Below are 27504 nucleotides of genomic sequence, written 5' to 3'. Positions count from 1 at the left end.
ATGGAGAAATGGATTTTTGAATATAAAGCCATGAGACTGGCCAAGAATGTAGCTGAGTACGAGAGCAAGGCTCTGGGAATTCCCCGGCAGTCCCGTGGTTAGGACTCTGCACTTTCACTGCTGAGGGCCTGAGTTCAATCCCTGGTCAAGGAACTAAGATCTCACAAGCCGCACGGCATGGCCGAAAAAAACCAAGGCTCAGAGTGACTCATATTTAGCGGCTGAGCAGAGAAAGTAGAGCTGGCCAAGGGAACTGAGACACAGCCAGGGAGGTGGATAGAAAAGTGCAGCAGGCTAGGTCACGGGAGCCTGGGGTGGAAGAGGGGTGGCCAACTGTGCTGAATGATGGGAGAGGCTGAACGAGAGGACCTAACTGCTGGGTTTAGCAACAAGGACATCACTGGTGATGCCGAACAGAGCCATTTCCATGAAGCAAGGGGTGGAGCCAGAAGCTAACTGGAGTGGTTTGAGGAGATAATGAGAGGTGAGGCATGGAAACTGAGGACTTTGGCCGTGAAGGAGGACATGTGGCAGCTGGAGGGAATGTAGGGCTGAGAGAGGCGGTTCTCCGTGGGAGGGAGCAGAGCACGTTTATATGCTGGCGACACCGATCCAGGAGACGGGGAGAAGCAGACGGTGCAGGAGAGAAAGGAGGTGGGGACGGAGGAGTGGACTCTGAGGACCTGAGGAAAAGGGGGCGAGCTGGGGTCAGCGGGACACGGCCTCCGTGGGAAGAGGAAGGCGGACAGAGTCCAGATGGGGTCGTTTGTTACATGTGATGCTGGAAAGGGCCTTCCTGCCCCATGTGCTTCTACTTTCTCAGAGGTGAGAGAAAGTGGGCAGGGGTGTGGGAGGTGGAGAGGAGAGGGGGTGTGAACAGCTGTTCTGAAGGGGATCTCACGCAAGCTAGACAAGCAGAGTCAGAAGCCCTTAGGTCTCTCGAGATTTGTTGCCGTGAGTTTCAAATGAGATCAGTCAGTAGGTGGGGTGTTCTTCCTCCAGGAACACGCAGCTGGTCAGGGAGGGCGGAGGGGGCAGTAGCTGGTTCAAGTCGGGATGGGGCTTTTTCCACTGAGTATCGTGGGGTGGGGAAGAGGCGAGGAGGGAGGGAGGGGTTTTTTTTAATTGAAGTATAGTTGATTCATTTTTATTTTTTTAGCTCTCATTACTTAGGATCACTTCTCATACATAATCTTAGGCAATCAGTCATGGAATATAATTTTTTAAACCTTTACCCTATTGCCCCCCTACATCTAATCCAGCTTCCCCTCTGGCCACCCCAGGGTGAGAGAAAGGAGATTGCCATCCAAAGACATCTGGTTTGGAATACAGGGGGACAATCAAACATCCTCAGTGGGATGTCAGCGGGCATCTGCCACCACTCAAAACTCAGCCCTTATGTGGTCTTAAATTATTCCTGGCTGCTCCATGTAGGGGCAGATCTAGGCAAAATTGTGTAGTCTGTCAAGTCTGGTTTCTGCACTTCTTCTGTGGCCCCCAGAACTGTGCTGCTGTTCCCTGCAGCTGAGTCCTCCCCTGTGGCTTGTGCTTCACAGGCAGCTCTGAATCAATATGATGTTAATTTCTGCTGTACAGCAAAGTGATTGTTATACATATATATGCATTCTTTTAAAATTATTCTCCATTATGGTTTATCATAGGATATTGAGTATAGTTCTCTGTGCTATACAGCAGGACCTTGTTGTTTATACATCCTGTATATAAAAGCTTACATCTGCTACCCCCAACCTCACACACCATCCCTCCCCCAACCCCCTCCCCCTTGGCAACCACAAGTCTGTTCTGTGTCCATGAGTCTGTTTCTGTTTCATAGGTTCATTTGTGTCATATTTTAGATTCCACATATAAGTGATATCGTATGGTATTTGTCTTTCTCTTACTGACTTCACTTATGATCATCTCTAGTTGCATCCATGGTGCTGCAAATGGCATTTCATTCTTTTTTATAGCTGAGTAGTATTCCATTGTGTATATGTACCACACCTTTTTATCCAATCATCTGTCGATGGACATTCAGGTTCCTTCCATGTCTTGGCTATTGTGCATAGTGCTGCTAGGGACATAGGGGTGCATGTAGCTTTTTGAATTATAGTTTTGTCTGGATATATGCCCAGGAGTGGGATTGCTGGACCGTAGGTTAATTCTGTTTTTAGTTTCTGAGGAACCTCCAAACTGTTTTCCATAGTGGCTTCACCAACTTACTTTCCCACCAACAGCATAGGAGGGTTCCCTCTTCTGAGGGAGGTTTTGACTGAGAATGAGTGAATTACACAACAGACGACAAAATCTAAGCTGGGCAAGATTGAAACGAAACGGGCGTGGGGTTCAACGTTGAGAAAGTGGTTGAGAACAAGGTCACTGAAGCCTGGAGTCGGAGGAATGTTTGTTGGAAGGCGAGGGTGAGGCGGCACGAGTTGATTTCAGAGGTGCTGTGGTTATTAGTAATGACAAGGTCAAAGGATGGCCACGGGAGCCGTGGCCAAGACAGGAAGGAACTTACCCTCCATGGGCAACCTTACCTGCTGTCACTTATCGCCAGAGGCCCTTGGCTATAAACAGTGCTAACACAGCACTTAGCACATGCCAGGTACCAGATGAAGAGCTTTAAATCAGTTACCTCTCCTAAGGGAAGATGTAGGGGATTTGCAGGAAGCAGGGGTGGATGAGCTGACCCCTTTGCCTATTCTATCCACACTGAGATGACACCACCAAGTGCTGTGGGCTAAAGACAGCCCCCGGCCCCAACCAGCTCAGACTTGAGTGGAGCTACTGGTCACCAATGCAACTCGAGCTGGAAGGAGACAAGAGCTCATGGGGCTAGGGCCCAGTGGGGGAAAAGGAATAAGACCCTAAAAAAGCTTTAACCCTGCTCAGGAGGGGAACTGCTGGCCCATTTCACAGATGAGGAAAAGATCAGGGAGGTTGCATTCTCGTTGCACAGCTAGTACACCCAAGCTTCTCTCTCTACCTCGAGACTTTTTTGCTTCCTCAGCAGAGACCAGGCAGGCCTGGCACCTACAGCTCTACCTGGGTGGGAGTGCTGGTGCACCTTGCAGCCTCCATTTGTGTGCCCAGACTGATTGTACCTGGATCCGTCGCCCAAATAAGGGCTCCTCACTGATCATGGGGGAGGGGGAGAAGGGGGCACCCCTTCCTCAATGCTCCGAAGAGCCCAAATCAGAAGCCCAGGGAGGTGCTCCAGTTCCTATGGACCTGGTGCAGTAACTTCCTCTCAGATCTGACACCCCCATCTGAGAAGGGACGCATGCACAGACGCCACGTGCAGGTGTGTGATTCAACCAGCAGGTGGCGCCAGAGAAAGCCTCCCAAGTGCCGGAGGTGGGGAAGCCAGGATGGATACACCCACAGCCAGAGGGTTAAGACTCCAGAACTCCCAGGCCAAGCTGGGGTCTGGGAGGAAAGGGCAGTGAGAAGAGATGGCACAGGAACCATCCCAAGGGGTACAGGCCCATCCTCTCACCTGTGGCATCATCTCCCCCAGCTAGCGTCTAGGAAAGCTGACTGCCAAAAGGATAGTCTGGCTGTTTGGCAACCAGATTTTGGGCCCACACTCCCATCAGCCTGACTGGGTTAGTCTTCTTCCTGCCTCAGTTTCCTCTCCACTTTACAGATGAGGGTAGCCTCTAGTAATTATCAAGATTTCAGGGGTACCTCTTCCCCACCACCATTAAACTCCCTTGTGATGTGGACTTACGGCAACAGAAGAGGGTTTAAATGCCCAGAAGTGTCCGTTTTATTTGTCAGTGCAGTAGGGAGCTAAGGCATGACCTGGTTGCTTCCAAGAGTTAGAGGGCCAGTGGTGGAGGGGAGAAGCAAGCCCTCGTGGGCACTGGGCCCCGAAGCTGCCTTCTTGGCTGTGGGCTGGGCCTCAGACCCGAGCCCCAGCAGACCCAAAGCTGTGTTGAAGAGGTTGATGGGGGCAGAGCCATCGGTGATGAGGGCTGATTTTAGGCCCAGGCTCTGGAGCAGTTTTACCTGGAAGGAGCAAGAGGCGGGCGAAAAGATAGTCAGACCCTGGTCCCTTCTATCATCCCCTCGGCCGCCTCTCCAGGGTGGGCTGCCCCCCTCTCTGGTCTGACATTGTAGCCCAAGCCATCCTCATAGGACTAGTCAGTGACAAGCAAGGAACATAAGGGGAGCCTGAGGGTTTCATCCCCTCCCAGGCCTCGTGGGCCTGAAAGCTCTGGGAGCTTTCAGCCAGGTTGCAGCCGTCCAGTCCTTCCTGTTCCTTAAATGCACCAGGTTTCATTCTTTGCACTTGGACCCTCTCCTGGGAAGCTCTCGTCGACTCTACAGAGCACTTAAGTATCCCCTCTTCAGAGGGGCCCTCCTTCCCCAGCTAACTTGACATGTCACCTCCCCCTTCACCATATCACCCTGTTGACTTCTTTCGAAGGGCTTGTCACAGACTGATGTCCCATCAGTTTACTGCTCTCACAGGAGCTTCTGCTCACTGCTGAGTCTAGTACTGTGCCTGATAGGACACCATGCTCGAATGACATGGGATACAGAGACAGTCCAAGTTACCACCTCCCCTTGCCCGTCTGTCCCCGACATCTTTCTAGGTGTTGTGTTTGCCTCCCCGGCTCTGCCTTCTTGGTTCCAAATATGGTCCCAAGACATACACACAAAGACATATACACACACACCCATGCCTGCACTCTCCCCCCACCTCACCTGCATCTCCGGTCCTGCCACAGCGAGGTCCCTGATGGTGCTGGAACCCAGGGCCTCTGTCATCTGCTTGAACTTCTTCACCTCTACCTCAGCCAGCTGCTGGGCCTTGCTCACCTCCAGCTCCAGCTGGGCCCGGGCATAGACCAGTTCGAGCTCTCGCACTTTCTTTACTCGCTGGAGCTCAGCCTCCTGGAAGGGGAAAACCCAGCATTCTTTTGATCGTGTGGCCCCTGGACATGTCCAGCAAGTCCCCCAGCCAGCAAACCTGAGGGAATTCAGATGGAGGGGATGGAACGGTAAACTTACCACCATCAGTTAGGGGTGAACCCTGGCTATGCCACCTTTTAGCTAGTGACCCTGGGAGCCCCTTAATTCAAGCCTCGGTTCCCTCCTCTGTAAGATGGAGAGAACTCCTACCCTTAATGGGATTTCAAGCATTAAATAAGATCTTGCATGTAAAACACAGGCAATACCTAGCATGAAGTGGGCCAGTGTTGGAGCACATGTCTGTAAGATGGGTGTAATCATCATCCTTACCTTCAAAGCAGGTATTAAGTAAATTGAAATAGGGCAAAAGACTTTGTAAACCACAAGGTATTTGGACAGGGCTTTCTGTTAGGGTACTTGGTTTCCCACATGGCTTCAGGGACTGCAGCCATCTGGCTTCTTCCAGACCCCAAGGCCACACCCTTCCACGGGCATCTCCCCCACTCACCGTCTCAATGGCCAAGGCCTCTGCCTTGAGCTTGGCCTGGATCACGGAGCCTTCTCCCTCAATGCGCGCCGCCTCTGCTCGGGACTCGGCCTCTGCCTTGGCGGTCCCAGTGCTCTCCACCGCGGTGCTGGAGACGGCACAGGGTCAGGGAGACCCAGGAGGAAGCCCAGCCCTGCCCTCCTCTGCCCTTGACTTATGCTGTAGCAGCACGAGGATGCCTGCGCGCTCACGCACGCACGCACACACACCCCTCGCATCAGCTGCTCTTCCAAGAACCCCTGCCATCTTTTCTTCTAGTTCTCCACCCACCTCAGAGCCTCCAGCTCCAAGAGCTCCCTGCGAGCTTTTTCAGCTTCTGATTGGTCTAAGATCTTCTGTCTCTCAAGCCGGCCGCGGGCTTCTTGTTCTAGTCTCTGAGCCTCGTGCCTGGGTGGGAGAGGGGATAGGTAAGACGCTGGCATGGGGCCAGAGCTGCAACAGGAGCTCCAAGGGCAGGGACCACTGGCCCATGGGAGGCCCTTGACGTGCAAATGAAAGCACAGCGTGTGCACTGTGCAAGCCAAGTGCGATTCTAGGTGCAGGGGCATGTGGCTGTGACCGTGAGTCCTGCTTTCACACGAGTTACTTTCCAGTGGGGAAAAAAGGACAAGTAAACAGGGATGATTTCAGACACTGACAATCTCCTTGGAAAATGGGTGCTACAATAACATGACTGGGCAAAGAGGGTGCTGCTTCAGTTGGGGTAAAAAAGGGCTCTATGACGACATGACCTTTGGAGGCCAGAAGGAGCCTGCCCTGAAGCGCAGGGAGAACATTCTGGCCAGAGGGAACAGGCAGTGCTGAGTTCCCACCTTGAAGAGCAGAAAGGAGCTGGTGGGCCTGGAGCATGTGAGCCTGGGGAGAAGGCTGGAAGGTGAGGAGGGGGAGGCAAGGCTGGACCCCAGAGTGCCTGGAGGGCCACAGATACGAATCTGGGTTCCAGCACAAGCAAGGTGAGAAGCCACAGAAGCAGGGGTGGCATCTATTCCCACCTTAAGTAGCCCAGGCTCTCTGCTGGGTAAGGAGGACAGCAGGCTGACCACCAGGGTGCCGTGTTACCCAGGTCCTGGCAGCAGGCTAGAGACAGGGACCCTGGAGAGGTCGGGGCCCACAGTGGGCATCGTGGAGAGCCAGGCCCCCAGGCCTCACTCACTTGGCAGCTGCTTCCTGGGAGTTGGTGGTGATCTCAATGGCCAGCTGGACGCTGCGCTGCAGGGCGTCCCGGGTCCTCTGGTCCACGGGCTCCACCGACTGCACATCCACACTGCTGACCACCAGCCCATTTTGGGGGAAGACAGCCCGGTCCCGGGGCTGGGGCAGGGCCATGCTGTCAGACCCCTTGGTTTCTGGGGGCTCAAAGCCAAAGACAGCAGTGCGAATGATGTGGGCTGAGTTCTTATGGAAGTCATCAAAGGTGACAGAGGCCACAGCCCCTCGCACCCGGGACGCAATGGCCTTGCAGGCGTCACCCACGAAGTCGGGCACTGAGAAGAGCTTGGCCGTCTCTTGGGGGTCCTTCCGGTCACTCAGCTCAAAGTGCCTGTGAGCAAAGACAACTCTCTCATCTTCCAAAAGGACACTGACACCCACCTTCTGTGGTTGGGAAGGGTCTCACGACAGAGAACGCTAATTAGCATCTGCTATGTGTTAGGTGAAGTCCTAAGAAACTTACATGTTCCCATTTTATTTGCTCAGCCACACTATGAGGTGGGAATGAGCATTACCCCCATCATAGACAAGGAAATAGAGGTCCAGAGAGGTTAAGCGACAGACCCTAAGTCACATAACAGGTGCCAAGCCAGAAAGTTGAACCCAGGCAGTGTGGCTCCAGGGTCTGTGCCCCCAAAGATATCAGTGCCCAGCTGCCTTTGTCACGGTCCTGGCCACTCAGTCAAGAGGTGAGAAACGCGCTTGGGAGTTGTTGAGTACTGCTTCTGCATCTGACTTATCTCCCCCAATTCTCATCACTGCCATTTGAGCTCTAACTATGGACCGGTCACAGTTCTAATTCTCACAGCATCCTTTCCACAGCCCCATTAAGTTGATGGTTATGTCCTTAACGTCATTTTACAGACTGGGAAACTGAGGAAAGCACCCAATACTTGCCCAGGCCCACAGCTAGCAAACGGCAGGGCTGGGATGCACACCCATCAGCCTCAGAGTACTTGCTCTTGACCACCCGGCCACTCCCACCAGTTGGGTCTGATTAATCTTTTTAAAACCTTGTAGTTACATGTTTGGCTGAAGTCACGCTAGGAGTTTAGCTGAGGAGTGTCCTCCTGCCGTTTCCCCCCAAATTCTACCCCCAGGTGAGCCCTCATCTTTCCTGTCGTTCCCCTTGGGCGTCAGACTGGATTTGCATGAACCCCTGGGTTTCCTCCTTGACCGTGGCTTGGAGTCAGGAGTTCTGCCCTGATTGTGAGCTCAGCACTCGAGGTGGCATCTCTTCTCTTCAGGGTGCCCCCGGGGCTGCACCAGCAGGGGCCCTGGCCCTCCCCTCTGCCCCTCACCAGTTGTAGGCAAGCTGCAGCTGGAGCCTGGCGTGGTCTGCGGTTTCGATGGTGATGACGTCCGTGAAGAAGTCAGGCCCCAGCAGCAGGCAGAGCACGCGGCGGGCGTGGGGACGCTTGGGTCGCCCAGCCGAGAGGGACAACACTGTGAACTGCTCCTCGGGACCCAGCGACACCAGCTCTGGCCCAAAGACCACGCTGCAGAGGAAGCCGGGAGTCAGAGGCCCGGAGAGGTTGTCCCACCGCAGCCCCACATGGCGCAGCCCCACATGGCGCAGCCCCACACGGCGCAGCCCCCAGGCCACCGCTCACCGGGCTCTCTTATCCCGGTAGTCGTACACCTGCACCGCGGCATTGTGGGGCACACGGTAGCTGACCACGTGGGTCTTGTTCCGGGGGGCGGAGGGCCTAGGAGTCTTGCATGTCTCTTTCTCACCCCTGTCCGCCAGAGGGTCCTGCCCCTTGTTCAGCAGCTCCTCCACCCCCGGAGGCAGCTCCTTCTCCCACAGGACTTCATCCTGGGTCAGCATGTAGGTGCTCCCGATCACAGCACGCACCTCAAGAGAGGAAGACGAGGAGGAATGTCACCGGCAAAGGGAGGAAGGAAAGAGCCCTACCCAGCATCCCTAAAGCGGAACTGGTCCAGGAGGTAGGACAGCATCGTGGTTAAATGTGGTCTCTGAAAGGAGGCTGCATTCAAGTTCGCTCTCTGCAAGTTCTGTCACCTTTGGCAGCTCTCTCACCCGTGTGCAAAATGGACATGATAGTGGCAACCTCATAGGGTAGAGGAATGACTGACATCTCACATGTCTAGTGTCAAGAATTTGGCATATAGTAAGTTCCCGATATTATTTCTTCTGGAATCTTCCTTCATGGGGCAGCCTGGAGGGCATCCCAGAGACAGATGCAATCCTAGGAAATAGGTAGCACACACTAACATTTCCTAGGATTCTGAGCTCTGCTTGTAGGTTGGATTCTTAAAGAGGTTGGAGATGTGGTCCTAGGTCTAACCAAGATCAAGGTTTAGGTGAGAGGCAGAGAGGAGGGATTCCACCAGGAAAAGGGTATGGGAGGGAGGTCAGGTCTTACTGTTCCTAGGCCACATCCCAGTCAGACCTTTATGCCGGAGGCCAGATCTGCAATGGGGACTAAGTTTCCATCTTAAAATCTGGTTCATCTTCTTGCTTGAGAGCTCTAACATTTGAAATTAGATATTTAAGACAAAGGGAAGGCAAAAACTCCAGAGAATGCCCTCATATTTAGCAGCCGGCTGGCTTGGATGCTACTGGCAACACTGCTGAATCCCTTCTGTCACCTCCACCATGCATCTCTCCATCAGCATCACCCACTTGCCCAGACCAAGCCACCACCAGGGCCACATGGCAGCGATGGCGCCCATCCCTCAGTTCTTACCCTTCCGGTTTTGACATCCTGCACGTAGATGCCCTCGTTCTCATCCAGCGGGATGGCCTGACGCTCTTCTACCACCTCCACCTTGGCAGGTGGCACGTACTCCAGGGGTCCACGGATGAGCCAGCGGTCCCCCGCCTGGTGGGAGACCTTCTCCTCGCCCTCCCCCTCTTCCAGGGGCCGCAGGGCCCTCAATAGCAGCCCCTGCTGTTCCGACAGCACATATACGTTCTGGATGCCTCGTTCCAGCTTCTCCCCGGGCTGGAGGAAGAAAGACTTCTCCCCCTAGTGGGGAGAAGCGGGTCAGGAGCAGTCGCCACCCAGGGCTGTGGGTGCCTCTGATGGTACCTCCTTCAGCTCCATGTGACCATGGGCTTGTGCTGAGGACAGGAGCCCCCAAAAGCACCCTCCCCACACTTACATCATACAATGAATCATTATCTAGACTGTGAGGGACTCTACAAATGTCTGTAGACCTGGTCAAACCTGCCCTGGGACTTCCCTGGTGGCGCAGTGGTTAAGAATCTGCCTGCCAATGCAGGGGACACAGGTTCAAGCCCTGGCCCAGGAAGATTCCACATGCCACGGAGCAACTAAGCCTGTGTGCCACAACTACTGAGCCCATGTGCCACAACTACTGAAGCCCGTGTGCCTAGAGCCCGTGCTCCACAACCAAGAGAAGCCACCGCAATGAGAAGCCTGCGTGCAGCAACAAAGACCCAATGCAGCCATAAATAAATACATTAATAAATTTTAAAACCTGCCCTGAAAATTCTGTAAACTGTCAAGGTCTGGGTTCTCACAAGCTCAATAGTTAAGAATTAATCTATTGGGCTTCCCTGGTGGCGCAGTGGTTGAGAATCTGCCTGCCAATGTAGGGGACACGGGTTCGAGTCCTGGTCTGGGAAGATCCCACATGCCACGGAGCAACTGGGCCCGTGAGCCACAACTACTGAGCCTGCACGTCTGGAGCCTGTGCTCCGCAACGAGAGCCCCGCGCACCGCGATGAAGAGTGGCCCCCGCTCACCGCCAACTAGAGAAAGCCCTCACACAGAAACGAAGACCCAACACAGCCAATAATAAAGAAAGAAAGAAAGAAAGAAAGAAAGAAAGAAAGAAAGAAAGAAAGAATTAATCTATTATTGCTTTATTTCTCCCATACTTTGTTGCCTTGGGATGGTGTAGTCCAGAGTTGGTAATCTCTGATCTTTGGGCCAAATCTGGCCTGCTGCCTATTTTAAATATATAATATAAATACATATATGTGTATATATATATTTGAGAAATAACCCACATATTAGAAAATACACCTATTTAAAGTATACAATTCAGTTGTTTTGGTATATCCAGAGCTGCCCAACATCACTACTGCCTAACCCCAGGACATTATAGTCCTGAAAAGAAACCCTATACACAGTAGCAGTTACTGCCCAGCCCCACCCCACACACTATGCATGGATTTACCTATTCTGGACATTTCATGTAAATGGAATCATACAATATGTGGTCTTTCACGTCTGGCTTCTATTGCCTAGCGTGATGCTTTCAAGTTTGTCCATGTTGTAGCACATATTAGAACTTCATTTTTGATTTTTACCTTTTTTTAATCATTTCAAGAACATGAATGCCCTCAACCCCAGAAAGATTATCTATCATCCTTTTGACTGATATTCCATTGTATGGATATACCATATTTTTCATCCATTCATCAGTTGATAGACATCTGGGTTGTTCCTATTTATTCTACCTCCTGTTTTTGCAAATAAAATGTTACAGGAACACAGCGGCACTGGTTCGTTTACAAGCCGTCTACGCTGCTTTCACGGCACAACAGCAGAGTTGAGTAGTTGCAACAGAGACCATATGGCTCACAGAACCTAAAATATCTACGATCTTCACAGGAAAGGTGTGCCCAGCCCTGCTAGTCCCACATATAGTTTAGAGAGGGGATGAGGTAGAGGATGCAGAGAAGGGTAAACCAAGAGATTTGTTTGATGCAGGATGACAAAGTTTCCAGAACAGAGGGATGTGGAATATTAGAGAGAGTTTCCAGGTTTACAGACACAGTGCAGGGCCAGGGAGGCACTCACAAGAGAGGCCATGTGTGACCTCAGGTCAGGGATGCCAGAAAGATCAATGAGACAGTGTCTCAAGGGATAGAGACAAGTGTGCACAGAGGGAGCCAAAACAAGCTTGGTGTTTCAAGAACATGTACCGAGGTGGGGAGGAGGGCAGGGGCTGGGGTCCAAGGGCCTTAGGCCACTCCAAAGGCATTCACCTCTGGGTGAGGTGGAGACACTGACCTTGACCACACGCTTTTGCCCCAGCTGGTTCTTGCCATCTGGTCCCACCGGGTCGAGAATCACACAGTAGTTGTGGGGACCCAAGGTGGTGATGGACACGACCCCCATCACCTCCTCATAGACATCTGGTACGTGGGCGTCTGTGTCCTGCGTGGTCACCAGCCACTCCTCCCCAGTGCGGTGGGTCACTCCCCTGAAGTCTCGGAAGTTCTGCCGAGCCCGGAGGTGCAGGGCTGTCTGTAGAGCGAGATGTCGGGGGGTTTGAATAAACCCACCTCTAACTTCCTCGGGGGATCTGGGAACCCTACTGGCCACTAAATGATCCAGGTCTAAGTGACAGTGTCTACCAATCCAGGAGGACTTCTTAAACCCTTTCAGGTGACCCAGGACACTCCTCAGGTGATCTTATTTTCACATTCTCTGACACCATTCCCTGCCACTCTGAGAGTCTCCCACCCAGGGTCCTCCAGAGCACAAACCTTTTCCGTAAGGATCACAGCATCCACCACATCGAGAACCTCCTCAAACACTGCAGGAAGGTACGCACCCACGGAACGGACCAGCCATTCTTCTCCTGGGCCAGGGGCAGAGAGGCAAGGGTCAAAGGTCACACAGCCTGTTCCCCAGCTGCCCCTTCCTGCAGCCTAGACAACAGGACACCTGCAGAACTTTGTGGGCCACTTTGAGATGCCACTGCCCCTATGCTCAAGGGTCTGACAGGAGTCATTGTTTTCCTTTTTTGAGGCCAGAGGAAAACCAATCCCTACCCAAGAAAGATTTAAAAAAAAAAAAAAAAAAGCCCTTCCAAGTGCCCAAGTTGCTACATTCCAATACTCTGCTAGGCCTTCTCTAAGCTCCAAAGACCGACTTTTTTCCTTCCTCTAAAATGGGCAGAACTGCCTCTATTATAGCTGCAGAGGTCACTGAGCCTACTGGAGAAGCAAGAGTGCTGGGGGAAAAGTTCCAGTCTGGCCCTTCCTGGCCATAAACCCAGGCCTCAGTGATGTCATATGGAAAATGGGAGTCGTGGTGCCTCAAGGTTGTTGGAGGACTAAAGAAGTTACCGTTTGTAAGGCATTTGAACCACACCTGGCTCAGTAAGCACGGCCTTTGTGAAGACCTTATTTAATACATCACATTTGTCAAACACAATTACTAGTTGTATATGAACACCTGCTTTGTTGACCTAGGAACAGACATGGCCGCTGCCCCCAGCTCATGATAAAGGGCTGGGGGGAAGAAAAAGCCATGTCAGCATGATCGTGATCACAGGATCCGGGTAGAGCCTCCCGAAGGGGGTGGGGGGAAGCAGCAGGGGGCAGCCCAGAACAGCTGGCAAGAGATACCAGGGAAGCATTTCCTCCAGGCTACAAGTGTCTACCCCCAAACTTCCCCACTTCCCCTGTGGTTGAGGCACGGCCTGCCCCCCCAATCCCACCCACCCACCCACCGTCAGCATCCCTTCAAGACCCCACCTGTCACTCTCTCCTTCCCCTCCCGGTCCCAGCATTCCTTGCGGGCCCTCAGCCGCAGGGCCTGGTTCTGCTTGATGATTGTTGCCTGAATGATCTCCACAACCTCCACCTCCTTCCGGGGGATATACGTGCCTGGGAAGGGAAGATGAGATGGGTGTTGAAGGTCAGAAGATATCAGGGCTAGAATGCGAGGGCAGGAAAACTCTGACCCTGACCCGGCTGGAGAGGAAATACTTACCAGGTCCTTCAAATAGCCACTCATCTCCTGCCACCACCTTGTCTCCATTCTTATCCTCAAAATCCAGCAGCGCCTTAAGATGGAGGGCGGTGTTGGGCAGAACCACCTGCAGTGGGGTGATGTCCTAATAGGGGAAGAAGGGGGGTCACGGGGTATTCAGAGCTGGGACCCATGGAGTCAAACCTGACACCGTGAAGGTCAGAGTCCACAGCATCAATCTCTCCATGTCCCAAAATAAGACTCCGAGTGTAATGTACAAGGTAGGTGTGCCCCCCAAGCCATCTGGTCTGAAGAGCTAAGATGGAGTTGAGAGCAAGAGGCTGCCACTGCTGATGGGCCAAGGACACACCTTCCTCTGCAGAAGTGCTCAGATCTTGTTATGAACTAGAAATCCAGGTGGGAAACTGGGTAGAGGGCTTGATGGGAGATGTGGGAGAAACATCTGAGAAGCTGAGTAAGTGAATATCTCATGGCCCAGTGTGCACTGGGGCTCTCAGGAAGTATAAGGTGGTGGGAAAGTATAAACTTATATAACAGGCACATTTGAAGCATGAGGCTTTGTTTTCAAGGTTGCCTCATGGTCACAAGACAGCCATTGTGCTCCAGCCATCACATCTCCTTCCATCAGGAAGGGGGACCCAGCCACAAGCTGCCAAACCTTTTTAGAGGTTTGTACAAATATTTTCTACAAATAGGATTTCACTTGATCTTTGATCCGAGGGAAGCAGGAAGGCAAGGAAAGAGGCTCATAGAGGCTAAGGGACATGATCAAGGTCACACAACGAGTAAGAAACAGAATCAGGATTTGAACCTCAGCCTTATCAAAGCCTACCTGCCACTCCTTACTCCAACTAGAGTAGCCCCCTGGGAGGAGAAGCTCACATAACTCTACTTCACCCACCGACCACACTCTGGGTTGGAGAGGCAAAGCTGGAGGTTTACTGCCCAGGCAAGCCTTTGCCTGGACACCTTCTATGTGCACGGCGCTCGGCTGGTTGTGGTGGAGTCAAGACATACCCCCATCTTCGTGGAGCTGAGGTTCCAGTGGGTGATAAGACAAACACAGACCAATGCCTCCAAGCAGACTGTGGACCGGGTCAAGGGGAAGAGGTTGCAGAAATCCAGGTGAAGAAGTTAGGAAAGGCCCTCAGAGAGTAGCGTTTGAACTGGGGCTCAAAGGAAGAGCTGGCTTTTGATATAAAGGTGTAGAAGGAGGAGGAGGAAGGTGTGAGCATTCTGGGAAGAGCGTGTAGTCCAGTACGGTTTTCATTTCTCACATATACTCCATCGTCACTTCCTGTCTGTCCATTGCAAATCCAGGTCCACCTTTATCTATCCCTGCCACACCCTCACCTAAGCTGCCAACATCTCTCGCCTGGATGATGGAAATATCTTCCTAACTGGTCTCCTGGCTGCCTCCTTTGTCTCCTTTCAGTTTGTCCCACACGCTGTTACAGGCTTTCAGCTTGAGTGACTAGGTCCAGTAGTTATCACTAAGTGAGACTGGGAATATGGGACAAGAACAGATTTGGGGGTAAGGGGAAGTGTTAGGTTTGGATAGCCAGTATGAGGCGACTGTGGGACATCTGGGAGAGGGCTTCCTATAGGCAGCTAGGGGACTCACAGCCTGTAGTTCCCAGCTGAGGTATAGAGTTGGGTGTCTTCAACACAGATGAAGTGATCAAGGCCATGGAAAAAAAAAAAAAAAAAAAGAAGGCACACAGGATATTCAGGACAGAACCTGAAGGCAGAGGGGATGGGGAGAAGATGGGAAAAAAAAGATGTCCACAGAGTAAAACACAGACAAGTTTTAGTAAGAGGGCAGATCAACAATGGACGTGGCCAAGAGGGTCTGTGAGACACAGAATGACAGTCCACTAGGCCTACACTTAGGATGTCTTGGGGTTTTGCCAAAGTGGGGTCAGCGGAGGTGGGGGGCCAGATGCAGGGGCTTGTGAGGCACCAGGGCAGAGAACATCAAGTTGTCAAAGTAAACAGGAAAGATTGTAAAGCAACTATACCCCAATTTTAAAAAAAACTAAATAGGAAAGAGAAAGCAGATAGCTAAAAATTAGATTGACAGGGCCATTCATAAAAGCCCATACAAATTTAGTGTGCATATCCTGGAACCCAGAAATTCTTATTAGTTTCTACTCTTAAAACAAAAAAGAAACTAGGGCTCCCCCGGTGGCGCAGTGGTTAAGAATCCGCCTGCCAATGCAGGGGACATGGATTCGAGCCCTGGCCCAGGAAGATCCCACATGCCGCGGAGCAACTAAGCCCGTGTGCCACAACTACTGAGCCTGCGCTCTAGAGCCTACGAGCCACAACTACTGAGCCCACGTGCCACAACTACTGAAGCCTGCATGCATATAGTCCGTGCTCTGCAACAGGAGAAGCCACCACAATGAGAAGCCCGAGCACCGCAATGAAGAGTAGTCCCTGCTCGCCGCAACTAGAGAAAGCCTGAGCACAGCAATGAAGACCCAACACAGCCAAAAAAAAAAAAACAAACAAACAAATAAATAAATTTATAAAAAAAGAAGAAAAGGAAACTAGCATGCACAAGGGCACACACACACAAGGATATTCACCACAGCACTGTTTTTCCGTATAAATTGGACACATCCTAAATGGTAACTCAGGAGAAGGGCTGAACCTCTATCTATCATATGGAATTACAAACAATTAAACAAGAAATGACTTATGCACCAAGATGAGAAGTTCATTCAAAATACACTGGCAAGTGACAATGTGCTAGCCCTTATGCAAATAAGTTATAACCAATACTTTTTTGGATACATACTTACATGGATGCACAGATGTATCTGGAAGTGTATACCCTGAATGGATGACAGTAGATACCTCTGGGGATGGAGAGCAGATACTGGTGGTGGAAGTCAGACAGGACTTTACAGTCTTACGAATGCATTCTTTAGATGAAAAATGTGCACAAGTAAGCCTTCAAGGCCAGAAAAGGATGGAAGAGGCAGAGCCCGTTTATTGGCCAAGAGAAAGGCGCCAGTAACGGAGAAGTTAAAGACAGGAGAGAGAAGCTCTAGGTGGGGGTAAGATCAAGAAATAGAAGGATGCGTCTTCCTGGGTCCACGGATGCAGGGGAACCTCCTAGAGGCTCCAACAGGTAGAAAGGAGACACAGGGAAGGAAAGGGGACACAGACCCAGATCCTTCCAGATGGCCTCAATTTCTAAGTAGGTGACCAAGCTGTTTGAGAGTGAGAGGGCAGAAAACAGGAAGAGAGTCGAGAATGATCAGTATTTAGAGACATGCAGGGGGGAAAAGAAGGGAGAGAAAGCTGGTTGGGAAGGAAACATTAATGAGCAGGCTTGGGTTGGAATGAACCACTTACCCCACTAGCTACTTATAATACTGCTGGGGTGGATCTACCTGAGTGAAAGGACAGAAAGATCGGGGAGGAGGGGTAACAACGATCGAGGACAGGGTTTGGGCGCAGGTCTAGCACACGAAGAGCGTGTGTTAAAACGACAGGGTTCCGCTGGGGTAGGGAGAGACCAGGAAGAGAATCTGAAGGATAGAAGTGGGATTCAAAAGCCTGGAGGCAACATGACAGCAGAGGAGGACTAGGAAGGGGAGACTGATGGCTAAGGAGGAGCTGGGTTTAATTTCAGAGGTGGGGCAACAAGGACCTACTGCATAGCACAGGGAACTATACTCAACATTTCGTAATAACCTACAAGGGAGGAGAATCTGTGAAATAGATATGTATGTATGTATAACTGAATCACTGTGCTGTACACCTGAAACTAACACGACACTGTAGATCAACTTTACTTCAATAAAAAATATAAATATTTTTGGGCTTCCCTGGTGGCGCAGTGGTTGAGAGTCCGCCTGCCGATGCAGGGGACACGGGTTCGTGCCCCGGTCCGGGAAGATCCCACATGCTGCGGAGCGGCTGGGCCCGTGAGCCATGGCCGCTGAGCCTGCACGTCTGGAGTCTGTGCTCCGCAACGGGAGAGGCCACAACAGTGAGAGGCCCGTGTACCGCAAAAAAAAAAACCCAAAAAACAAAACAAAACAAAAATATAAATATTTTAGCTAAAAAAAAACCTTCAGAGGTGGGGCAGGTGCGGGAATAAACCACCCAGTCCAGAGTGGACATGGCACTGGGCAGGACTGAAGCAGAAGATGTGAGGGTCAGACTTGAGGTCAAGAAGGCCAAGATGTTGACAGGGTTATCGCATGGACGTTAGTGAGGCTCCCAGGAGGGCCGGGGAAGGGAGGCCCGAGCCAGGTGGCGGCTCAGTGAAGGGAAAGAAAGTGGTGTGGGTCGGGGCCAGTGCCTCCAAGGAGGGCGAGTGTCGACTCTCTGGTAGAAAAGGAACATCTTGGTGGCACTGGGCTCAGAGGAAGGGAAGGCCCTGCCTTCCTGGCCTGGAGCACATGGGGTCTGAGAATAAGCCGCTGTGAGCTGGGGCCGCCGGGGGAAGCACAGGTTAAAGAGGCAGCGATGAGGAAAGCTCTCTCCACCCTAGGGAGCTTTTTTGTGTGTGTGTGGTACGCGGGCCTCTCACTGTTGTGGCCTCTCCCGTTGCGGAGCACAGGCTCTGGACGCGCAGGCTCAGCGGCCATGGCTCACGGGCCCAGCCGTTCCGCGGCATGTGGGATCTTCCCGGACCGGGGCACGAACCCGCGTCCCCTGCATTGGCAGGCGGACTCTCAACCACTGCGCCACCAGGGAAGCCCCCCTAGGGAGCTTTTAAATGCTGGTGCCCACCCCTCCAAAAAAGGGGGAGTGCTTTCCCTGGCGGTCCAGTGGTTAAGACTCCATGCTTCCACTGCAGGGGGCACCGGTTCCATCCCTGGTCAGGGAAATAAGATCCCACATGCCACGTGGACGGAAAAAAAAAATTCTGGTGCCAGACCACCCGCCACAGCTCCCTCCAAGAGAGGGATTTAGTTTGTCTAAGGCAGAACCTGGATATGGGTGATTTAATTTGTGACAGGTTGAGACTTCATAAGAGTTGCAAGAATACTACAAAGAATTCCCTTACACCCTTCATCCAGATTCCTTAAGGGTTAACATCTGAATCATTCTTCATCACTTAGTATCTCCACACACATTTTCCCCAAAGTGCCTGCAGCTAAGTGGACAGGAATGCCTCAAAGCTCCGGGGTCATGCTCTTATGCTTCCAGGATCAAGAAGCACTGCTTAGTAGAGAAGCCCAGAGTAAACAGTGTAAAACGGCAAGGAGGTGAAGGTAAAGAAATGTTACAGAAATGAAGGCGGGGTGCCCTCTCACTCTGGCCCAGGGCCTTAGGGCAACATGGACGAGGGCCTGGCTGGCACTACAGGTCTGTGATGACTTCCCATGGAGCAGCCACAGGCGTCCCGAGCCTGGGCCTCACCTGGTCCACCACTGCTGTCACTGCCCACCGGCATCTGGCACTGTTTGAGAGAATGAAATGCTTACTCTTGGCACAAGTCATTTAGTGTCAGACTGGCCAGGAGCTTCAGGCAGGCTCTGGAGCCTGGAAGATTAGGTCCGGAGATGGGCCGACAGCTCTCAAAGGTCTGACCTGGGCATGTGAAGAGGAAGGGGATGTTTGGGGAAGGTGAGTGGAGGGTCAACAAGTCAATTCTGTCCCAGTGAGAACCAGCAAATGTCACCTCCCACCCCCTCCCATGGCCCCAATTTGTTTTCCCTCCAGAAAGCAGTGCTGAGCCCTAGGTCAAGGTAGCAGGACAGGTAGAGTGGGTACGGGAAAGGTGAGCAGGTACCTTTTCCAGCACCTCCCCTGGATACAGGGGGAAGGGGTCCTGGGCCAGCCGGATCTCTAAGTCAGCGTGGCGGAGCCGTACTTGTCCTGTGACGTCGAACAGCACGGCGTTCTGGGCGTCCCGGGCCACCGGGTTGGTTACTGTGCAGTAGTGGCGTGGGGGTATCGTCACCATGTGCTTGGGGGCAAACAGGACCCTGTTGGAGGGTGAGAAGCAGTGTGAGGACCCAGGGGACCCCCCGTTCCTATCCCCGAAGGAGGCGGCGAATGAGAAAGAAAGCTTCCTGTTACCCAAGTCAGGGAACAGGAAGGAGGAGATGGACGATCATGCCAGCCAGGCTACCAGGCCCTCCTTGGCCCCAGGTGCCCACATAGCCCATTCCCAACACCAACCTCTCATTGTCCTGCCGGATGTAAGTCTTTGGCCCGACCTCCACGTGGGACACGTTGCTGTTCTGGTCTAGCACATGGATGTAGTGGTATGGTGGGATGCGGATGATGGACTCTTCAGCTGCCATGGTGACTCCTGAGCCCAAGGCAGCACAGAGTGTGAAAGACAGATGGGGAGAAGACAAAAGATGAGTCCAGGGGGCTCGGGATGAGGTGGGCATGAAGACTGGCTGGCGCTGGGGGAATGGGCCCTTCCTCCTCTGGCTCAGATTATGTCATCCTTCACTGTCCCCACACCCATCTGTTCCTTTCTTCCCACCCAGGGCAGCCCATCCAGACCCCATCCCTGCCAAGAGATGCTTGATGCAGTTAACCACAGAAGCCCAGGGTTCTCCGCCAACTCCTTTCCCTCATTCCCATCTACTTTACCTCCCCCAAGCTTCCTGAAGTACTGGGAGGGGCTTAAGATCAAAACTTCCCCAATCTCTAACCCCCATAGTGTAGGAGGCGGAAGCACACCAAGCTGGGAGAGGTGGTCAGCCTCTGGCGGTGCTGTGGGTCTTCCCCAGCACGGTGGGGGGCAGAGGCTCTGAAGAGCTCCCTGGCTCCTCCAGGGGCAGGCTCCTTTATTTCAGGGGATCCCAAGGGCCCCAGCTGTATGCAAACATTAGCCCATAGCCCAAGAATGTTTGCATGATCTTTGCAGCCCTCCCCCCTTGCGCTTTAAGCAATCCTGGGATGAACTGTTTAGATGTGGGCCGCCTCTCAAGGAAGGGGTCCCTGATGCAACTGACGCTCCCATAGAATCAGCTGGATTAGAAACATCACAAAGGGGACTTCCCTGGTGGTGCAGTGGTTAAGAATCTGCCTGCCAATGCAGGGGACACGGGTTCAAGCCCTGGTCCAGGATGATTCCACAAGCCATGGAGCAACTAAGACCATGAGCCACAACTACTGAGCCTGCGCTCTACTGCCCGCGAGCCACAACTACTGAGGCCCGCGCGCCTAGAGCCCGTGCTCTGCAACTAGAGAAGCCACCACAATGAGAAGCCCACGCACCACAACGAAGAGTAGCCCCCACTCGCCACAACTAGAGAAAGCCCGCGCGCAGCAAAGAAGACCCAATGCAGCCAAAAATAAATAAATTTTAAAAAATTAAAAAAAAAAGAAACACCAGAGTATTCTAGTCCTTTCCTCCCCAGTTCTCTGTGGTCTGTTGCCACCTGTGACTCCCTGCCATCATGGGTAGGGGTGGGTGGGAAGGAGAAAGCGAGTAAATGAGTACTGCATTCTGTCCACCCCCACCCTAACTGCTTCTGAATCCTGGGTGGTTACCTCCAGTGCTTGGCCTGTTCAGGAATGTCACACCACCTACTTAAACCCCATGCCTGCCTCCAGCATGCCTTGGACTTTGGACATGTCCCCTGGAGTCACACAAAGGGAACCAAGTTTACTAAGTGATTCAAAGCCTTGCCCTCCGAGACTCTGGTCCAACTTTTTTTTTTTTTTTTTTTTTTTAATTTTTTGGCCATGCCTGCATTGGAAGTGCAGAGTCTTAACCACTGGACTGCCAGGGAAGTCCCGGTCCAACATTTTTGAAGCCACCACCAAAAAGGAGTGGTACCCCATCTAGTCCACCATCCATCCAGCTTCCAAACTGGGTGACAAATGTGAAGTGAGAAGGAGGAAGGGGGAGTGGCTTGGCACAGGAAAAAGAGGCCGGAGCCACAAAATTACAGAATCAAGGCCCAAGAGTCTTACTTGATCCACACAATCTGTAAAATTTCTTTTGTTTAGAAATTGTGAGTTACCACAAACTTCCAATTCCTGCTTCTCTTGAAGAATGAGGAGCCAGGCCCTACATTCCCACGTGGCAAACTGATGAGAGCCACATAGCAGCTGAGCCCTTTAGACAGGCCACAAGCTTTCCTGCTTAACCAGAGTCCCCACCACTCCCAGCTGTCTTACCCCTGGTGCTGATGCACCCACATCACCTGTGCGGCTCCTCTCTAAAACCTTCCAACTCAGCATCATCCAAAAGGACTTTCTACAATGATGGAAATATTCTGAATCTGTGCTCTCTTTGGACTGACCACATGCAGCTATCGAACTCCTGAAATGTGGACAGTGTCACTGAGGAACTAAAATTTTAATTAATTAGTTATTTTTTTTCAGGTCAAACTCATTTCCTTTTTATTAAAGTCCAAGTTATGTTACATGGTTTGGTACTCAACAAAGGAAAACTTGCTCAAATAAGGTAGTATGTTATCATCAATATTTCCAGGCGATTGTTTACAATCAAGTAGCACTATCAATAAATTCTCGGGAATCCCATCCATGGGGTTTACACTTTGTCAAGGCCCAGTTCCTCTGGAGTGGAGATTTGCAGTTCTTTTAAAGTTGGTCTAAGTTCCTGGATGACATAGGGGTAGATTTCCTTATGAGGTTCTGCTTTGTCCTTAACAACCTCTAGGATGCGAACTGCACTAGCAAAATCATTTAAGCGTCTGCATGCCTGCAAAGCAACATCAGTGATTTTGGGTTCTGGAACCAGATCATAGCCAACAATCGTGTTCATCCCTTTACGCAATTCCCAAGCATCAATATCTGGCTTATTGAAGTATGTCACCCAGCGAGCAGCAAACTCCTCCATCTGTCTCATGTGACCCATGGGAGTAGCAGCGAATTGACTGGGTAACAGCGGCGGGACCCGGGGGGCTGGTCCGGGAGACTGACTGCTGCTACCGAGCAGCGCAGCGGCAGGCAGCAGTGCCTAGCATAACAGTGATGGCGGCACGCAGGTTAAGGCTGAGAAGCCGGGTGTGAGCTCAAGACCGCTTGGGAGCTCGTGTTTAATTTTAATTTAAGTAGTCAAATGTGGCTGGTTGATCCCATATTAGACAGTGTGGCTCTAATTAGTTGAGTCCCAGGTAGGGACAATGAGTCATTCAAGGCCACACAGCAAGCTGGTGGTACCATCAGGATGAGAATCCCGATGGAATGCCTGGTCCTGTTTCTCTCCAGTGGCAGTGCAGTACAATGGTTAGGGGCATGGATTCAGCCAGACTACCTGGGCTTATTTACAATTCTGATTTGCTGCTTTGCCTGGTACTGTTTCCTAATGTCTTACCTCATTTTCAAAGAGGTTACAGTTTTGATCTGTTTTCTTGGTACACTTTCTACATCAGGGGGATATTATTCTGCTCCTCATTCTTTTTCTTGCAACTTTGTATGGGATTTGACCTTGATACTTTTCTGTTGCCTGTTTGTCAAGTTAATTTCCCTTAACTTTTCTAACATCAGAGCTCCCTCTTCTGTTGATTTCAGGGAGTGTTTGAAAATCCAGGTGCTAGTTTTCTGCTTTCTGTTCTCCCCACTCTTACCTGGACCTTCACTTTCCTTCCTCTCTACTGCCCATCCTGCTCAGCTGTGCTTCCATTCCCCAGGAGAGGGCCCCACAAGAGCACCCCACCCGCACCCTGGGGCTAGGACTGCCTGGATCTTGGTTCTAACCCTTACTGGATGGGTGATCTCAGACAAGTCCTTTGCCCTCCCTATACCCGTTTCCTGGCCTGTGAACTGGGGATAGATAGGTCATCAACCCAACGTATGTGGACTGAGTTAATCATAAAGCACTTGGAACAGAGACTGGCTCTTAGCAGCACTATGTGTGTGGCTTACAGCTGAGGGCCAGCTTCCCTATCCAGTTGCAGGATGTGACCTAGCACCAGAGGCTCCCTACCCCATCTGGCATCTCGGCCTTAACCCTCACTTGTTTACTGATCAGGAAGGTGGCAGGTTTTTGTGTCACCCCAGCTGTGGGCCTAGAATAGCAAAGGAGCATCTGACAGCCCAGTGAAGCCTCTTCCTGGTTCTCTGCAGGGCGGAAGCCTGGCCAGGAAGCCAGATGGGGGAGAGGAAGGGCTAGGGCTGCAAGAGGAGGGTCTGTGCGGCCCCACAGGGAAGATTTAAACTCTAGAAGGCCACACAAGGCTGGGAAGCAGCCTCCAATGGCTCCTTTGGACGATCCCTCACCCCCTACGGCTGAGGCCTCTCTACCATCTGTCACCCCAGCTGGGCCCAGTCAGGGGGGCCGAGCGCTTCGTTCGCCCAGCTCACTGACTCAGCTGAGAGTCATCCTTAAAGCTAATCAGGCTGGGCTCCTGCCTTATTCGGAGGCCATGCCCTTGCCAACTACCCTTGTTTCAGTACCAGGACCCTGTCTCACCTCCCTGATCACCCACCTACCCAGCCCTAAAGCTGTGCCTTCCATGTAAATTCACCTGCTAAGTTCACCCAAGAACAGGTTTTGCCTTTTCAATCTTGCCATCCCCAGAAGTGAGCCTCACTAGAGGTCTCTCAGAGATCCAGGGGGACCACCCGACTCAGGCAGCATGTTTGTGTCTCAGATTTAGACGTCCGTGGTTTACCAGATAACGTGTACAGTTAGAGCATTTCACTTCCAACATACCAGGGTCCTCAAAAGACAACGGCTGGGGCTTCCCTGGTGGCGCAGTGGTTGAGAGTCCGCCTGCTGATGCAGGGGACATGGGTTCGTGCCCCGGTCCGGGAAGATCCCACATGCCGCAGAGCGGCTAGGCCCGTGAGCCATGGCCGCTGAGCCTGCGCGTCCGGAACCTGTGCTCCGCAACGGGAGAGGCCACAACAGTGAGAGGCCCGCATACCGCAAAAAAAAAAAAAAAAAAAAGACAACGGCTAAGGATCATGTTGACCTTTGGAAGGTCCTGCCCAGCCCCGAGTTTGGCCCCAACTCCCTAAATTCACCGAGACCTCCCTTCAGTGTCTGCTTCCAAGATCTGCCCCCTAGTCTGTTCTCCGGGTACCTGTCCAACCTTGCCTGATTACATTGATCCTCATGTGTCACGAGGCTCCTGCCAGAACCAGTCAACTTTTACCCAAAGTCTCAGAGACCAGTGGCTCCCCCACTGCACCCCACACACCAAGAAGGGAGGGGTAACGGCTGGATGAGCAGAGAACAAAACAGCCTGTAAGAAGAAGCTGGCTTCATCCTCTAGTGAAGAGGCAATTCTTGCCGTTTTGGCTCAAGAGTAAACTTGCTAGAGCAAAATTTAATTAATGAATGAGTCATATCATTACGTATCAGATTTTCAGTGTCAATTGTGAGTGGCTGACAGTGAATCTTAAACAGCAGATGCCCAGGCGACCAGCCACACTGGGTATCGGTCTGCAGCATCAGCATCACCTGGAAGCCTGTTAATAATGCAGAATCTTGGGTTCCCCCGACCCGAGAGCTGCTGAATTAGTCAGCATTTTAACTAGATCCCCAGTGATTTGGGCATACATTAAACTATGAGCAGCTCTGGTCTACAACAGCCTCTCAACCCTGCCTGGCTGTACATCAGAATCACCTGGAGATCTTTTAAAACCACCCATCTCTGGGGATTGATTTAACTGGTCTGGAGTGGGGTCCTAGCATTGCTATATAGAAAAGTTCTTCCACTGACTCTAATATATAGCAAAGATTGAGCTCTGTCACTGCCGATACGACCTCGGGCCACGTGCTAGCCTCCAAGCCTTACTCTCTTAGACTGGAGTGGGAATAAAAGTGACTGTTTCCTGGGGTTAAAGGGGTTAGAGACTGGAGCATGTCTAATACACAGTAGGAGTGCGACAAAGGATAGCCTGGAGGAGGAAGGCCAAAGATGAACCCAGATGGCAAACTGTTCCTCAAAAGCAGGGAATGTCATGTATTTTCCCCCAGTTCCTCACCCTCAGGTCCAAGTAGACCCCCAGCCAGCACAAGTCCCCTTGTCCCAAGGCCTGGGCAGGCCTGAAGTTGGAGGAAAGGTTGGAGACAGCCTTGCCACCATCACGTCTATCAAGCTTGGGTTTAGGAAAATGCACAGGAAATTCAGCACAGACAGGGAACTCATCTTTGCGGTTTCCCTTCGCTGATTTTAAACATTCTAGTCTTTGTTTAGAGAATGCAAGAGTCACATTTCTCAGGGACTGCAGAGAGGCTGTTTTTACCAGACAGCTTCCCAATTTAGGGAAATGATTCCCTGCTTTGGAGGACTATAGTGGAAATTCTTGAGACTTTGTTTCACATAAATCACTTCTTTAGTAGCAGCAAAGTTTTAGGACCTTTTCTTCCTAGGAAAAATCTTATCTGAGCTCTAGCCCAACTGGGCCACTTTTCGGGAGCAGCAGCTTTTTCTGGGGACAGAACAGCTCTGCCAGCTCAGGATGATGCTTGTCCTATTTCTATCCTACCTCCAGATGCTGCCAATTAATGCCAGTCATTGAAGGCGAAGATTGGCTAGATTGGAAGTGACCCAGGAACCAGGTTTCAGAACCCCTGTTTTCTAAAATCACCCAATCATAGGACTCAGCTGGTCGTATTGATGCCCAGGCCTCACCCCAGACGCACTAGGCTAAGGTTTCCAGGAACGAGACTCTGGAATTTCTATCTTTGGCAAGTGCCCCCCCCATTACAGCTCCCACTTATTAAGAACTTAATCTGTGCCAGGTATTGTGTTAAATGCTTTTAATTAACTCATTTCATCCCCCTAAGAACCTGCAAATTAAGGAATTTGCTCAGGATCACACAACGATCAAAGGACGGAGCCAGAATTCCCCCTCAGGTATCGTGACTGCAGAGCCCCCAAACCAAGAAGTAGTGTGGTCTCCGGCAAAAATGGCAGTAAGATTCTAAACTAGACCAAGGACTTAAGGACCTGGGAGGGGCTGGGTACTCTCCAGGAGACAGTGCCAGTGCAGTTCAAAGGTATCTTCGGTAACCTAGGAGAGCAGCACCCAACAAGGAGGCCAGAGTAACCTTGAAGCTCTCTGGCTTTCCCTGGGCCAGCCATTCAAGGTGGCTGCCCCTAGGTTCCCATGGCTTTAGAGAGCTGCCCTGTCCAGAAAGCCTCACCCTCAGGGGAGGCTGGGTATACTGTGTGCCAAGGGTGGAAACAGGCAGAAGTTTCTGGCAGTTGGCACCCGTGACAGCCAGCCTTTCTCCCCATAGTATCTAGGGGCCCACCCAGACAGGAAGCAGAGAAAACAAGGCACACCTGCCTCTACTACTATCCCCCAACCCTCCATGCTGCTAAGATCCCCAGAATCTTAGAAGCATGGCGGGTCCAAGAGAGCTTCCTGTTTTCACTTCCCAGTCCCAAAAAGAAAAAAAAAAGAAAAAGAGCCTTGTTCACCAAACTCCATGCCTTCTGGACATCAAGCCTACCTTAAGAGTACTCTGCCAATGATTTCGCAAATGATCTGCAAGTCCCACAGCTGGCATAGCCCTCAGTGGGGTAACAGGAAAGCTTCGATGTCTGCAGAGTTGAGGAATCTCAACGGGGACAAGTCACATTCTAAAAGCTCAAAGGGACAGGCCAGAGCTCAGGTCCCCAGGCGGAGTCTAGCAGGGACCAATCTCACTTCAGGAGGGAGTCTAAAGGAACTCCTTAAGTTTCCTCTGCCCCTACTGCTGATGGGGTAGCTTAAGGTCAGAGAGGCCTGAGATTTGGAGGGGTGAGGGTGTTGGCAAGATGACACGTTGATCTACCTTTACTTCAGAAGCCAGAAAAAACTCCAAGGAAAGCAAAGCCTCCCAAGCCTAAGCTTTCACCCATCTTCTCCCGTTTCTGGTTCAGAGACCACCTGCCCCGGATGAAGCAAGCCCTAGAAGGCAGGACAGAGCTAGAGAGGGTCTTGAAGGGCACAAGGTCCCACCAACTGGTTTGGGGCTTTGAGGCCTGTACGAAGTACTCACATCCAGAAGTGTGGCTGGCTGCAACAGAGTCCTCAGATCAGGAAACTCCTTCACCCAGCCCTAGAGATGACTTCCCAGTAGGGCAGGGCAGACTTGGGGGTGGGGCTTGGGCATTTAAAGGGCCCTTGCAGCTGGTTCTCATTTGTTTGGTTTTGTTTTTTTCTCCTCTGGGCTGCTTCTAC

The 27504-nt window shown here is 51.8% G+C and overlaps 1 protein-coding gene and 1 pseudogene across 3 annotated transcripts; both read right to left on the bottom strand.

Annotated features, from left to right (window-relative positions):
- Positions 1 to 3757: 3757 nt before the first annotated feature.
- Positions 3758 to 27420, bottom strand: MVP (major vault protein). 2 transcript variants are annotated; one of them, XM_081257619.1, is made up of 15 exons: positions 27323 to 27420; positions 19567 to 19699; positions 19175 to 19370; positions 13411 to 13534; positions 13173 to 13304; positions 12177 to 12271; positions 11698 to 11934; positions 9397 to 9678; positions 8296 to 8540; positions 7984 to 8181; positions 6627 to 7013; positions 5744 to 5860; positions 5435 to 5561; positions 4720 to 4908; positions 3758 to 4017 (listed from the first exon to the last, which is right to left on the bottom strand). In XM_081257619.1, exons 2-15 carry the CDS (start codon positions 19689 to 19691, stop codon positions 3799 to 3801), a joined length of 2673 nt encoding a protein of 890 aa, XP_081113745.1. In that variant the 5' UTR covers positions 19692 to 19699; positions 27323 to 27420; the 3' UTR covers positions 3758 to 3798. The 2 variants fall into 2 exon arrangements, with proteins under 2 accessions (XP_081113745.1, XP_081113744.1); XM_081257618.1 differs by lacking the exon at positions 27323 to 27420 and adding an exon at positions 24035 to 24382.
- Positions 21833 to 23836, bottom strand: LOC308629041 (cytochrome c oxidase subunit 5A, mitochondrial-like; annotated as a pseudogene). The gene is made up of 2 exons: positions 23812 to 23836; positions 21833 to 22390 (listed from the first exon to the last, which is right to left on the bottom strand). The product of its transcript is annotated as a cytochrome c oxidase subunit 5A, mitochondrial-like (transcript).
- Positions 27421 to 27504: the final 84 nt, after the last annotated feature.

This window comes from Mesoplodon bidens (assembly GCF_964165515.1).
Source record: "Mesoplodon bidens genome assembly, chromosome: 15".
In the NCBI taxonomy this organism is placed as follows: Eukaryota; Metazoa; Chordata; class Mammalia; order Artiodactyla; family Ziphiidae; genus Mesoplodon; species Mesoplodon bidens.
Note: the sequence above shows the minus strand (reverse complement) of the source record. Positions and strands in the feature narration are given on the sequence as shown.